The sequence below is a fragment of the Xiphias gladius genome, chromosome 14 (assembly GCF_016859285.1).
Source record: "Xiphias gladius isolate SHS-SW01 ecotype Sanya breed wild chromosome 14, ASM1685928v1, whole genome shotgun sequence".
NCBI lineage: Eukaryota > Metazoa > Chordata > Actinopteri > Istiophoriformes > Xiphiidae > Xiphias > Xiphias gladius.
The window spans coordinates 19714752-19727863 of record NC_053413.1 but is presented as its reverse complement, the minus strand read 5'-3'; the positions used below and the strand labels follow the sequence as shown (position 1 = coordinate 19727863).

Sequence of the window (13112 nt, the reverse complement as noted above, 5' to 3'; positions counted from 1 at the left end):
ATTTTGAATAAAAAAATGAAAAGTTTTGTATTATCAAAATATAAATGCTAATTTTAAGTCAAAATTATGATACCAAGTCAGAAATTATTATTTACTAAATGAAGATTATGAAATACTAAGTTAAAATTTTGACAAAATTATGGGAGAGAAATTTTTTTAATTTTTTTTTTTTTTTTAAAGTAAAATTTTTGATTTGGTATAAAAATTTTACTCAATATATTATCATTTTGATTAGGTAAGTCACCATTTCGACTTGAATCTCATAGTTTTACTGTTTTAAGTTTAACTTAATATCTTATGTTTCCCTAGCAAGTTGAATTGACTTACTAAATCAACATTTTGACGTAGCAACTCATCATACTCAAGTATTTTTATTTAGTTTATTTTAAAATTTTCTGGATTTATATTATTATCATTATTATTTATCGTGCATATATGTCTTTCTTTTTTTTAATTTTTATTTTTTTCTTGGCCAACATGGGCTTCTATACAACTTGAGATTTGGAAGCGATTGATCAGTGTCAGTTGATGTGGTGTGCGAGGTTGAAAAAGAGGAGGGCGGGATCAACTTCGCGCTGAGGCGGGGCTTCACCAACGGGGAGCGCTTGACAGAGCGGGTCAAGGGTTGCCGTGGCAACTGTAACATAACGTAACGTCCGTTCATTTAAAAACCCCGCAGGTACCTGTCGTCGTCCCGTTGAGGTAACAGACGGTGTCTGAATGGAAAGAAATGTTCGTTATTTGTAGTTAAACACAATTAAAATATATATATATATAAGTTAGACTTTACTTTATAGAAAGAAGATGGAGTTTGAGACGACGGAGACCGTACGCTCGACACCGAGTCGACACGAGAAAAGTTTGGGGCTCCTAACAATGAAGTTTGTCAGTCTGCTGCAAGAAGCTAAGGATGGCGTCCTTGATTTGAAAGTGGTCAGTGAAACGGCGACGGCAGGCTCAGTGATGTTGGTTGAGGGTTGTTTTTTATTTGGGGGGGGCGTTGAGTCGGGGTTTTTCTAGTGCCACCTTCCGTGAACAAAGAGCTGTCAGTCCCAAACGGGGCCGGTCAGGTGCGTTCATGTGTTTTAACAGGTGGACTAGCTAGCCGCCATTAACCAGGCCTCCTCGTCTGTGGGTTCAGTAATATTCAGTGGTGGAAAGTAACAAAGTACAAATTATCTAGCACTATACGTAAGTACAGTTTTGAGGTACTTGTATTTAACGTGAGTATCTTCATTGTGTGCGATTTCATACTTCTACTCGCAGTACATTTCACAGAGAAATACTGCACCTTTTACTCCATTGCGTGTATCTGACAGCTGTAGTTATTTTTCAGATCGAAATTTTACATTATAAAAACATATATTAAGCTTGCCTTGTTAAAGACAGAAGCAGTCAATCCCAACAGTTTTGGCTTGTGACCCCTTTGTGTCCCTTCTAAACTTCACACAGGGTTTCATTCAATTAACTGTTCTAGGCACAGAAAGGCAAAACTCTCCAACGTGGAGCAAAAAAAGCAAAGATTAGACAGAGCGCACCAAAATTAATACAGATTGAGTATTAAAACTTTGTTTGTTTTGTTTTTTCTCTCCTATCCTCTCACATTAATCATCTCACAACCCCTCAGATTTATGTTACGACCCTTTAAAGGGACCCGTCACCTCTGGACTAAACTACCACACTATATAAAGAGTAGTTAAAACTAGCTCCACCTCCAGCAGCTACAACAGTAAACTTCTATTTATGAATTGATGCGTCACCATTGATTATCTGATGTCTTATATCATCATATCTCAGTCACAGGGGACATTTGTCTATCTAACAAGTATTTTACTTTTGATACATTAAGTACATTTTGCTGTTAATACTGTACTTTCATTTAAGTGGAATTTCAAATGCATGACTGATTTTTAAAACTAATGTAATAGGACTTTTACTTAGGTTAAGTGTCTGTATACGTCTTGCAGCACTGGAAAAACCAACCCACAAGTAGCAAAAACTGTATTATTTTTTTTTAAGAGGATGTTTGTAGCTACCAGTTTGCAGTCAAATGACAATAAACCAGTTTATACTGTACATTAGAACTGAGGCTATGGGTTCCAAAAATTTTGTTTCTTGGACTACTGATCTCCTCTTCTATAAATATACAGAAAACAAACAAAACAAACCTAAATTTGTGAATCCCATTAAAGACCGTTTTGAGTTAATTATACTGAGTACAGGACTACATATAGTAGAATTAGCTTAATTAAAAAGGAGTGAAATTTAATTACTAATTTTATCACAGACTCCCTTTTAACCTCTTTTGAAGACGTGGAGGTCTGCTGGGGGCATCTGGGGAAGCAACACGTTAAACCATCTCTGTTGACATTTTGACACTAGTCTGGCTGTAACACCTTAAAACAAAACAATGTCCGCGAGCGGACATAGTTAGGAGTTGCTTATGTCTATCGGTTATGACCACCGCAACCAAGGAGTGATGCGTTGTTATTTTTTATTTTAGGGCCCTAAAAAAAAAAAAAAAAAAAAGGAGGAATATCTGAAAAAGATGACATTTAATTTTGTGGAGCAGACTTTTTTTTTTTTCTTCTGCTTTCCTATCCTGATAATGTTTTACGACCCATCAGATTTATGTTGTGACCCTCTGGGGGTCCAGTGTAGCACAATCCCCTCTTAAATCAGCAAGCCAGTTTGAGCTGCAACAATTAGTCAGTTAAAACAACAAGTGATTAATTGTTTTGAGTCCTTTTTTTTTTTTTTTTTTTTTTTTTTTCAAAAGGAAAAATAACAAAAATTTCTGGTTCCAGCTTCTGGAAATAGTTTTTTTCTTTTCTCTATTTTATATCATAGTAAACTGAATATCTTTGGGTTTTGGACTGCTGGTAGGACAAAACAAGACATTTGAAGATGTCACCTTGGACTATAAGAAACTGGGATAGGCATTTTTCACAGTTTTCACAGTTAAGTGAGAGGATAATCGTCAGATTCACTGATAATGAAATAGTCGTTAGTTGCAGTCCTAATGCCAGTGAGATGTGGCAACAAGCATGTTTCTTTGAAAGTTTCTATCTGCCATCTCTCAAATTATTCTGTTTTCTTGTGGCTTTTTGCTATTGCCTACTTTTAACATCTAGAGATTGAGAGTAAATGGTGACATTTTTTACTCTCTTTCCCTCAAATATGTGTTGAACCCTGTACCTAGCAGCCTTTGTATTTTGACAGGTGGATGTATCTTTGCCAGACCTACCTTAGGTGTCTTCTACAAATCTACTTTCTTTTCTTCACAGTGATAAGTAGTTTCCCTCTCTTCTTGCGCGCCAAGGTTGGATAATGTTTACACAGCAGGCTCCTCAGACCGTTTCCCTCCTCCTCCTTCCTCTGCTATTGTATAACTGTCGATTCTGCCAAGGGGTTTGATTTGCTTTTTTTTTTTTTTTTCTGCAGTTTAATTTCCCACAGTGTTCATTTGTTGACGTTGCTCAAGTCTCTGTTTTTTTAATTTTGTGAAGTGTTGTCTGCATAAATTTAATCTTTTCAGCTAATGCCTGTTAAAATGTCTGTGATGTTCCTTGTCAAGGAGGATTCACATTAATCTACCACCGAGTAAGACCCTCTATGGAAATGTCTCTCTGAATTAACAGGCTGCAGACAGTTTGGCAGTGAAGCAGAAGAGGAGGATATATGACATCACTAATGTACTGGAAGGTGTGGGGCTGATTGAGAAGAAAAACAAGAATATTATCCAGTGGAGGTTTGAAAACATGAGTTTTTGCCATTTTCGTATGTTAAAATCAAATTAATTTTTTTTTTCATCATCCTTAATATCTTGTAACTTCTGAATGTTCTTGATGTGAAAATTTTAGAGTACTTAACATACTATTGTACATGAAAAGTAGCATCTTCTTGCCACAGCAGCTAATGATTTCAAACATTTTGCCATGTTAAAAGCCACTTTGATTCTTTGCATTGGAAAAGAACTGCTTAAGGTGCCTCTAAGCCTGCCAAAATTGCTGGTAGAGAACAAATATTGACTACAAATGACGAAAAAATACCAGTATTCAACTGCTGTTTATGTCTCATCTTTTATCTTCCTTGTGTCCAGGGGTGAGAACACAGGCAGCCAAACTCAAGAGGTGCTGGAGCAGGTAAAAGTTTTGAAGGCACAGATCTCTGAGCTAGAGGCCCAAGAGAAAGAGCTAGACAACCAGAAGGCCTGGCTGGAGGAGAACATCAAGCACCTTAACCACGATCCCATCACCAGCACATATCCTTGTTTGCTTTTATTTAATTCAAATTGTGTCAGAGTTTTCTTCACTCAGTTTTTGTACTCAATAGAACAGAAAAGGATGTGTGTGCTAACATTTGTGCTAAATTTCATTTCTCATTAAGGCAAGTTAAAACACCCCAATTCCTACTTTGAAACATAACCTTAAAAGCAACTTACTGTTTTACTGATAACATTAAGGGTTTAAAACATCTACTACTGAGGCTTAATGTTTGATGTCATTCGAGTGAAATGTCACTTGGTGTACTTTGTACTCTTGATTCTGTTTGTCTCTCTTTACAGTTAGTAATTCAAATCCTCTTTGGGCTCCATTTATTCATTTCAGTGGGAAAAAAATCCCTTCTTAATCCTTTTAACAGTGCTTGCTTATTGAACAGAGAAAATGCCATAAAGGGAGGATTATAGATATAGCTGCTATTGTCAGTGTCTTATGAAATCACAGCCAGGCTAATCCTGACATGCACAATGCTCGCAGTCTTGTTTTTCCAGTTTATTGTCTCCATTTTCCTCCCATAGGTAATCCTGTTCCTGTTTCCTTAACACTTCTCCACTTATAAATTTGTGACACATGAAGACATCTGCAGTGCCTTCAGCGGGGACACTCTTCTTGCTGTTGTGGCTCCTGCTGGGACGCAGCTGGAGGTGCCACTACCTGAAATGGTTTGGTTGCTTGCTTCTTAAAAGCTTTTTTTCATTGATTTGGACACATGGAATTTTGTTCTGCACTAAGTTAATGTTAGTAGTCGACAGCAAAACGATAATTCACCATATTTTTTCCTCTTCTAAAAGCAGGCTAGTGCGATGATTAGTTTCTTTTAGTGTGTGACATCAAACTGGAAATAAAAAACAAACTAGCTAATGATGTGCAGGGTCCTCAACATGTTTGGCTGGTTATTCTGCACACGCTGGCACGTCTTTGCTGTACACTGACCACATTGCGTCATTAACTGACACAAAACCTTGTGTAACAGTACAGTGTAATGATTAGGGAGACTATTTTCAAACTTTACAAATGCCAAGTTCATCTCAATGTGATACCTGCTTAGGATCCCTTGAGTGAGATGCTCCACAAGTGCTGTACTTTAGCTTACGTTCACACAGTAAACATTAAACATTAATACTAGTATAAATGACTACTGTTGTTTGCTGTAAAGAAATTAACACTGCAATAGCTGATCTTTTTTGGCCCTTTGTGGGCAGCAGAAAACAAGCTCTTACAAATTATCACCATTTCAGTTGTCAAGGCGAAATTAGCAAGAAGTTGCCCATTCACACATCTAGATCCAGAAGATATGGAGTAACATTAGTATTAATTAGGAGTTTTGTTTCTAGCTACCTAATGAATGCAAGTCCAATATTCGCTTCCCTTTTAGCTCGTTTTTTGGTTTCCTCTAACTCCTGTGGGAAATATCTTTGCTTTCTAAATGCTCGAGTCTGTTCACCAGCCAGTAACTAACTTTGCCTGTCATTTGGTGCTGAGTAGGTAGTGTACAGTGGCTTTTTTGCTGAAAACAGGTGACCGCTGTGGCAGAAAATGATGCTATAAGAGCGGTGAGAGTGAACCAAAACAGTCAAGTTGCGGGCTGGAAAACCTAAACACTGAGCTAAAAGGCACTAAAATGCTCCGCAGAGCTGAGGGAAGCTGCAGAATCGTGTGATAATTCTCTGTGGGTTCGTCACTACAAGTGACCTCTTTCACATACACATAGTGATGTGATCCATTATGTAAAAAAAAAATACCTATTATAGTTGCTTTCATGATCATAAGCTTATCAACATGTTGCTGCTCCACAGGGCCAGAGTGGTCAGAAGAGGTACCAGGTGAACCTACGCAGCCACTCGGCTCCCATCCAAGTCATGCTCATCAACAGAGACTTAGACTCCACAATACCTGTGGTCTTCCCTGTGCCGCCCACAGATGACATCTGTCCGATGCCGACTCCACCCAGCACCCCTGCCAGCCTGCAGAGGTGCCCACTCTTGATGTCCGTGTGCTCCACCTCGAACACCACCACCTCCTACTGCAGCCAGGACTCCCACTGCTTAGACCACCAGATGGTGCTGCCAGAACAGGATGAAGTGCTGACGCCATCGTCCACCCCTCCTGATGTGCAGATGGGTAAGGACAGGGACTTGGATATCTGAGCAAGTTCCTCTAGCAAACCAGCACATATCATTTCTATTGACTTATAAATACTCTGCTTAGGCTGTGGTGAACAAATTTTATAAGAAAAAAGCTTGACTTAACACTCAGATGTTACTGTTTTGTACAGAAACATTTTTATACTATTGAAGCTTTAAACATAATAACAAAAACATTTTTTTTAAAGCCACTCACAGCTTCAGTAGCTTCTAAAACTTAATAAAATTTTGGAGTTCACCTTTTCTGTCTGAAAAGTATGTCTAACATTGAATAAACAGTGGCCTATACAGAGAAGCTAACTTTATAATAACTCCAAAGTACTATCACCCTGGGGCAGTTGCCTTTTCCTTTCACAAATCTTCCATCATCATTTAGCAGAGATAACATCCTCGACCCCATGAATCATAAGATGTTAATGACCCCCCCCCCAACTGTAGCTGTGAATCCTTTAGTCAGTGTCACCTTAGTTTTGAGTCATATCACAATTGGTGTTGGACTTCCACAGTGATGCCACTTTCATTTTTACTTTAAACAACCTACACACTTGTGGTACACTGCCACAGGTTTTTTTTTTTTTCCCTGCACTGTGTACATTCATGTTTACTAGCTCCCAGTATTCTCCTTCCCTGCCTTTGCTGGAGAATTGCTGTTTCTCTTGACACATTACCACCACTTTTAGATAACTGGTATAGTGTGAAACCTCTGGTAGGAATGTAAATTGCATGGGGACCCATTAGAAAAAATGGCTCCATAGAGGTAGTAGAGATCGAAAACTTCGCAGGGTACTTTTAAGGTGAGACAAAGTTATACCTTTATCATTCTTGTTGGTACATTGTAGTAAGTGACCTCTTGCAATTCCTACCATAGCGTCACTGGACTTCAAATCAAATCAATTCAATTCAATTCAATTTATATAGCGGCAAATCATAACAGAAGTTATCTCAGAGCACTTTTCATATAGAGCACGTCTAGACCTTAGTCTTTATAGTTACTTTATAGTTATAGTTACAGAGAGAGAGAGAGAAATACAGCTTCCACATAAAGATGTATAATAATATTGAGACTAATATTACAACTAGTAATTATAATAATAGGGCTAAGAATAAGACTACAAATAATAATAATAATCAGACTCCATACAATAATAATAATGATAATGATTGTAGTAGTGGGTGTTGAGCAGGATTATGGGGGCAGTAGGTGGTTTGCAGTCACAGATCCAGACTCTGCAGCTTCAGAGGCAGAAATACCTGCAGAGGGCGACAAGAGGAGAGAGATGAGAAAGCACAAAACTACAGGAGAGAAAAAGCCAAGTTAGTAAAAAGCATTGATGGGATATGAATGCGTAAGGATGTAGAGGGAGAGGAGGAGAGAGGATCTCAGTGCATCATGGGAAGTCCCCCGGCAGTCTAGGCCTATAGCAGCATAACTAGGGGATGGTTCAAGCCCTAACTGTAAACTTTATCAAAAAGGAAGGTTTTAAGCCTACTCTGAAACGTGGAGACGGTGTCTGCCTCCTGGACCCAAACTGGAAGGGTTATCAGCAAGATTAAGTGGAAACACCAGGGTGGGTGCGCATAACCAAGAGCTGCTAGAAGTGTTAGGAAACAGCTCACAGTTGCATCAATGAGACTGATAATATCACAAGCCTAAAGTGTCTGTAAGAACTGAAATCTATCTATCTATCTATCTATCTATCTATCTATCTATCTATCTATCTATCTATCTATCTATCTATATATCTATATATCTATCTATATCTATCTATGTGCAGTATAATGCAATTACAGACAGTTGGTTTTTAAAACTCTGTGTGTTTTGTCTGTATTCAGGAACAGTCCCATGCATTTTTGTGGTGCGTTGTCAGTAAATCAAACCCTGAGGACAGTGGGAAAAAATTACTGGCATTACGAAATGAATCATGTGAATTTTGTTCATTATTACTTGACCAGTTGATGACTCAATGTCAGATGTCAGAGCACCCTGATATGGATGAACAAGTAACGTTTCCATAAAGTCATTGCTTCCCATCCATAATACTATGAGACTATAACATAACTTAAAGCAGACACAAAGGTGCAAAAAAGCACTGTGTCAGTTACAATGGCTAACCTGTCTTAAGCATATTTAAAATCTCAGGAGCTGATTTTCATAGTCCAGTTAAATGACCCCAAACCAATGGCCCAGACCATAAGAAATCAATCTCAAAACCTGTGTTTTGAAAAAATGGTAGTATAAAGTATATGCAGTTTGAAAGAAATGGGCTAAAACATTTAATTTTCATTTGCTTAACAAGGATAACCGTAAGATAACATACCGTGTGGATATAAAAGCAGACATAGTGACAAATGCTGTGACAGAAAATAAGGTTTGAACTTTGTAAATACAATATTTTAAATATCTAAATTCTTAATTTTCCTGAAATCCATATACTCCGTATCTGTACAGATACAGATGGTATCACTCTGTAATAAAATTGAATGAGGGAGGCTTACAACCCCCTCTCTCATAAGGTTTTTCCTACATCAACCTTAACTTGTAAATGTTCTGTCCACTTGCTTCTGTGTACAGTACTCTGCAGTATAATTTAAAGTAACATTTTTTTGAAACCTTCCACAACAGCTCTAGTTGGAAGAAAGCAAAAACATCCTGGGCTGACACATTTCAAAAGGCCACACTGTTCTTGACTGTAACAGTTTTACATAGAGATGCAGAGGGTGATGCATTGCAGTCTCTGGTGTGATCACTGCACCACAGTAGGTGGTGAGTAGGTTTTGATTGTAAGCAACGCATTGGGGATAGAAATTGAACGGATGAAAGACAAGGGAACTGTTATCTACTTGCATAAAAAATTAAATTAACAGGCAGATTTGCAGCACTGTTACAGATCATGTGGAAGACAAATACTGTATAGATGTAAAACATGACACCTCATCGCCGAGTCCCCACATTATCTCATCCGAAAAAGCTAAAAATAGAAATTTTTTGTGTAGGAAACTTTCAGTATGTGTGAAAGACTAACCACTTCCTCCTGGGATGAGTCTTTGTTGTCAAAGTGAAACTCTAGGATCTTTACTGTGAAATAACACAATGTTTGAAACATCATCAAACCAAACATACTGTGTGATTTAACAGTTTGGATTTATAGGGTTATGTTTCTTGGACGGGTGCAGTGTCTTCCTGGAGTCTTTATGGTTAAGCTAACCAACCAGACAGATATGAGAGAGTATCAATCTTCTCATCCTAAAATATCGAAACTACTCTTTTAACAGACTCCAGTGCTTCACTGTTTCTGGGATAGTGACCTGTCTTCTTCTGATAGTCTTAGGTCCAGGCAACTGAACCCTGTAGGGTTGCAGATTTCATTTGTTAAAAGGGACGCCATGTTCCCTGCAGAGTGTCAGCCAGTGGCAGTGTTGGAGCAACAGCAGATGGACCTGGTGGGCCCAGTGTTCCAGTCTGTGCTGGACATGAGCAGCCTGTTGAAGCTCAACGCTACTGGAGACCACATGAAGGACGACAGAGAAGGTAAGGAGATGGGGGAGATGGAGGTGTGAACAAAGTGTATTCTGTAATTGAATCCAGCACTGAGGCCAAGGGGGGAACTTAATGTTTGCTTCACATTTGTTTCAGTTATGTTCTGTAAAGGCTTTAAGATCTAAGCTTGCTTTTATTCAGCGTTTTAATTTCTAGCTTCAGGACTAGGCTGAGTAATACACCTATGTTTTATTAGACTAGTTACCGTGAAACAGACACGTTTTTATTTCTCTTGTAGGAGCTGTTGACCTGATTGATGAGCTAATGTCTACTGATGGTAAGAATCTCAAGACCAGGAATAACTAACTTCATAAAATGAAAAACTATCTTTATTTATTCACTATTACAGCGTAGACACCTGGCTAACAAGCCTGTTTCACCTCTGTTACACCCAGCATCACTGTTGGGTGTTGTTGGAAATGTGCTCTGTTACATCTGTAACCAAACCCAGCAGTGATCTCTTCAAGTCCTGGAGTCCGCCTGTACACCACTGCAGCCAAGTAAAACCACTAGACAGCAAAATCAAGACTTTAAGGGGATGCTAACTTCCTCTTTAAACAGATAACCAACAAGACTGAGAGTCTACAGCATAGTAGCAGCTCTGTGTTGCTGTACTGAAGCATAGTGTTGCCTGTATGCTAACACCCTCACAATGACATTACTAATATTCAGCAGGCATTATGGTTGTCATGTTCAGCATCTTAGGTTAGCATGTTTGCATTTGGCTCGACTAAAAAATGTTAGCATGCTAAGTACAGCTGAGGCTGTTTGTATTTATTCATAAATTGAATAAATACAAACAGACAAATTAAAATTTTGACCAGATGATGGTGCTAAAGAAGTAGTCAGGGGATCACCAAAGTTACTATAAAATGTTATGGTAATCCATTCAAAAGCTGTTGAGATATTTCATAGTATGTGTGAAAACTTTAACCTGTTGGTGGCGCTACAGGGAAGGTCAGGGGATCAGCAAAGTCATGAGTATACTGCCTCTCTGACCATGGCTATCCGAACCAAATGTCACAGCAATCCACCCAACAGTTATGGAGATGTTTCAGTACAGACAAAACTGGCTGACTGAGCAGTGTTGCCATCCCCAGGGTTATGCTGCTAGCTTGGCTAAAAATCTGTACCTGGGTCTGTCTGTCTTTGTCTTATTTATGTTTTACAGTAGTGTCGTCGTTGCTCCTCTCTCCCCACACAGGTATAGATTACAGCTTCAACCTGGACGACAACGAGGGAGTGTGTGACCTGTTTGACGTGCAGATCCTCAATTACTGATGGCTGACAGTGGGCTCTTCTGTGCGCTTATACAATCTCCCTAAAGACACTTCAAACTTACTTTTTCCCATTTTTTTTGTCATAATTGCACAGCCGATACTTTTAACATTCCTTTCATATAACTTAAGAAACTTTTTACAAACCTAAGACTTCACCGCCATGCACCAGACTATACAATTTACTATACTGGCCATTTGCCCCCAGCCAACACAAAACAAAGTGCCTGAATGAATTTATCACAAGATATTTACATAGCGAGGAGTCATTATGTCTCCATTGGGTCTTAATGGTTTACTGGGTGGTTATCTACAACATTCCACAGAAATGAGGTGCTTTACTGGAAGAAAGTCAGGATAAATCCTTTGGCCTCCTACTGCAAGTTTGTATGTAAATTTTTATTTTTCCACATCCAGTGGAAAACCTGAGACTTGAAGACAACTGCTTTATTTTCTGTATCAACATTTATTTCCTTTATCAACATTTGGGACTGTGACAGTGTTTTACTTAGTGATATTTACAGTAACTCATTCAGTATTGGGTTTTTTTGATGACGATGATCTAGTTCAGGGTAAGTGAGTCACTTTGTTTGCATGGAAACCATATTGTGTAAAACACTAACAAATTTCATAGTTATATCTCATAAAATGACATATTGTATTTAATGAGTGGCTGTTATGGTTACGTATTGTAACCTTGTTCTCAAGTGGAAAAATGCCAGAAAGTTTTCTTTTCTATTGCGACACTGCCATTTTAGGCCTGTGACTTTTTGTTTTAAATGGATTCTTAGAATTACAGTTACGTATCTGAATAAGTAATATTTTTTACTTAATGTAAGAAAAAAAACAATTCTTGGTTCTAGTTTGTTGAAACTGAAACAGGTTGTAAGCTTTAATCGTAATTTAGAAAGTAAAGTAGCCATTTATCTCATCTGAAATAATAAATATTAAGAGCCTTGTGCACCATTTTTGTATATTTATAGTTTTCTTCGATTATAAGAAGCCATGTTTTTGTTACATTTTGTCGATTCTTTGGTTTTTTTTTTGAAAAAAGTTTTTTTTTCAATAAATGGATTTAATCTCGACTTCTGAACTTTTCTTTTCCGCCAAGTAATCATAATAATAATCATAGTTTGATTTTAAAAATGGGCAATGAGCACGTACTCAGTTTCTGTTAAGACTTGTTTGTTTATGATTTGTCAGGTTTGTCTTGAACCTTACAGAAGGCTGTTTTTATCACTCTGGATCTAGCAGTCTGATCCTCAGTTTGAACCCCCCCCCCCTCCCTTTTTTTGTGGTGGAATAAAGTGTTTTGTTCTGTTAACAGATGGTAAGGCTCTGTCAAATTGTTTCCACATGAAACGGCACGTGTCAGAACATGATCTGCAGCACGACTTGATAAAGCGTCACAAAGGAAGAAAAGGAAAAATGTATGTAACTGGTTTGTAAAGGAAAACGCTAGCCTGTTTTACTTAAATAGGTCCAGTGTGTGCTAATACTGGGCTTTCAAGTGTACCGTTAAATGTTTGAATGTGTGCAGCCCTCCCTCTCTGTGCAGCTACACAAATTGATACCAAGAAAGTTTTCTTTCCAGGTTAAAGCAGTGTTAAAGGTTACATCTGTAATGACAAAATAGGATTTGTAACAATGAGCTTGTTTTTCCATCTTTGGTGTAGCTTGGCTGTCTGCCCAGAGGAAAAACTATGAGGTGAATGTGTGTTTCAGTTGTTCTGAGGAATTCAGGAGATGACAAAGCTGTGAATTTCCCACATAAAAGGGAGGCAAGTCACACTGGATGTGGATTTGGCGCATGTTTTGAAAACACCACCACCAGTGCAAAAAAAATCTTCTTCTTTTCATTTTCAGGAAA

At 38.1% G+C, this 13112-nt stretch overlaps 1 protein-coding gene across 2 annotated transcripts; it reads left to right on the top strand.

The window, feature by feature from the left end:
- Positions 1 to 602: 602 nt before the first annotated feature.
- e2f5 (E2F transcription factor 5) lies at positions 603 to 12479 on the top strand. Of its 2 annotated transcripts, none has more exons than XM_040142733.1 (9): positions 603 to 702; positions 798 to 933; positions 3642 to 3751; positions 4103 to 4264; positions 4837 to 4945; positions 6080 to 6404; positions 9825 to 9956; positions 10204 to 10242; positions 11170 to 12479. In XM_040142733.1, exons 2-9 carry the CDS (start codon positions 805 to 807, stop codon positions 11244 to 11246), a joined length of 1083 nt encoding a protein of 360 aa, XP_039998667.1. In that variant the 5' UTR covers positions 603 to 702; positions 798 to 804; the 3' UTR covers positions 11247 to 12479. The 2 variants fall into 2 exon arrangements, with proteins under 2 accessions (XP_039998667.1, XP_039998668.1); XM_040142734.1 differs by having other exon boundaries at positions 655 to 702; positions 784 to 933.
- The last annotated feature ends 633 nt before the right edge of the window (positions 12480 to 13112 follow it).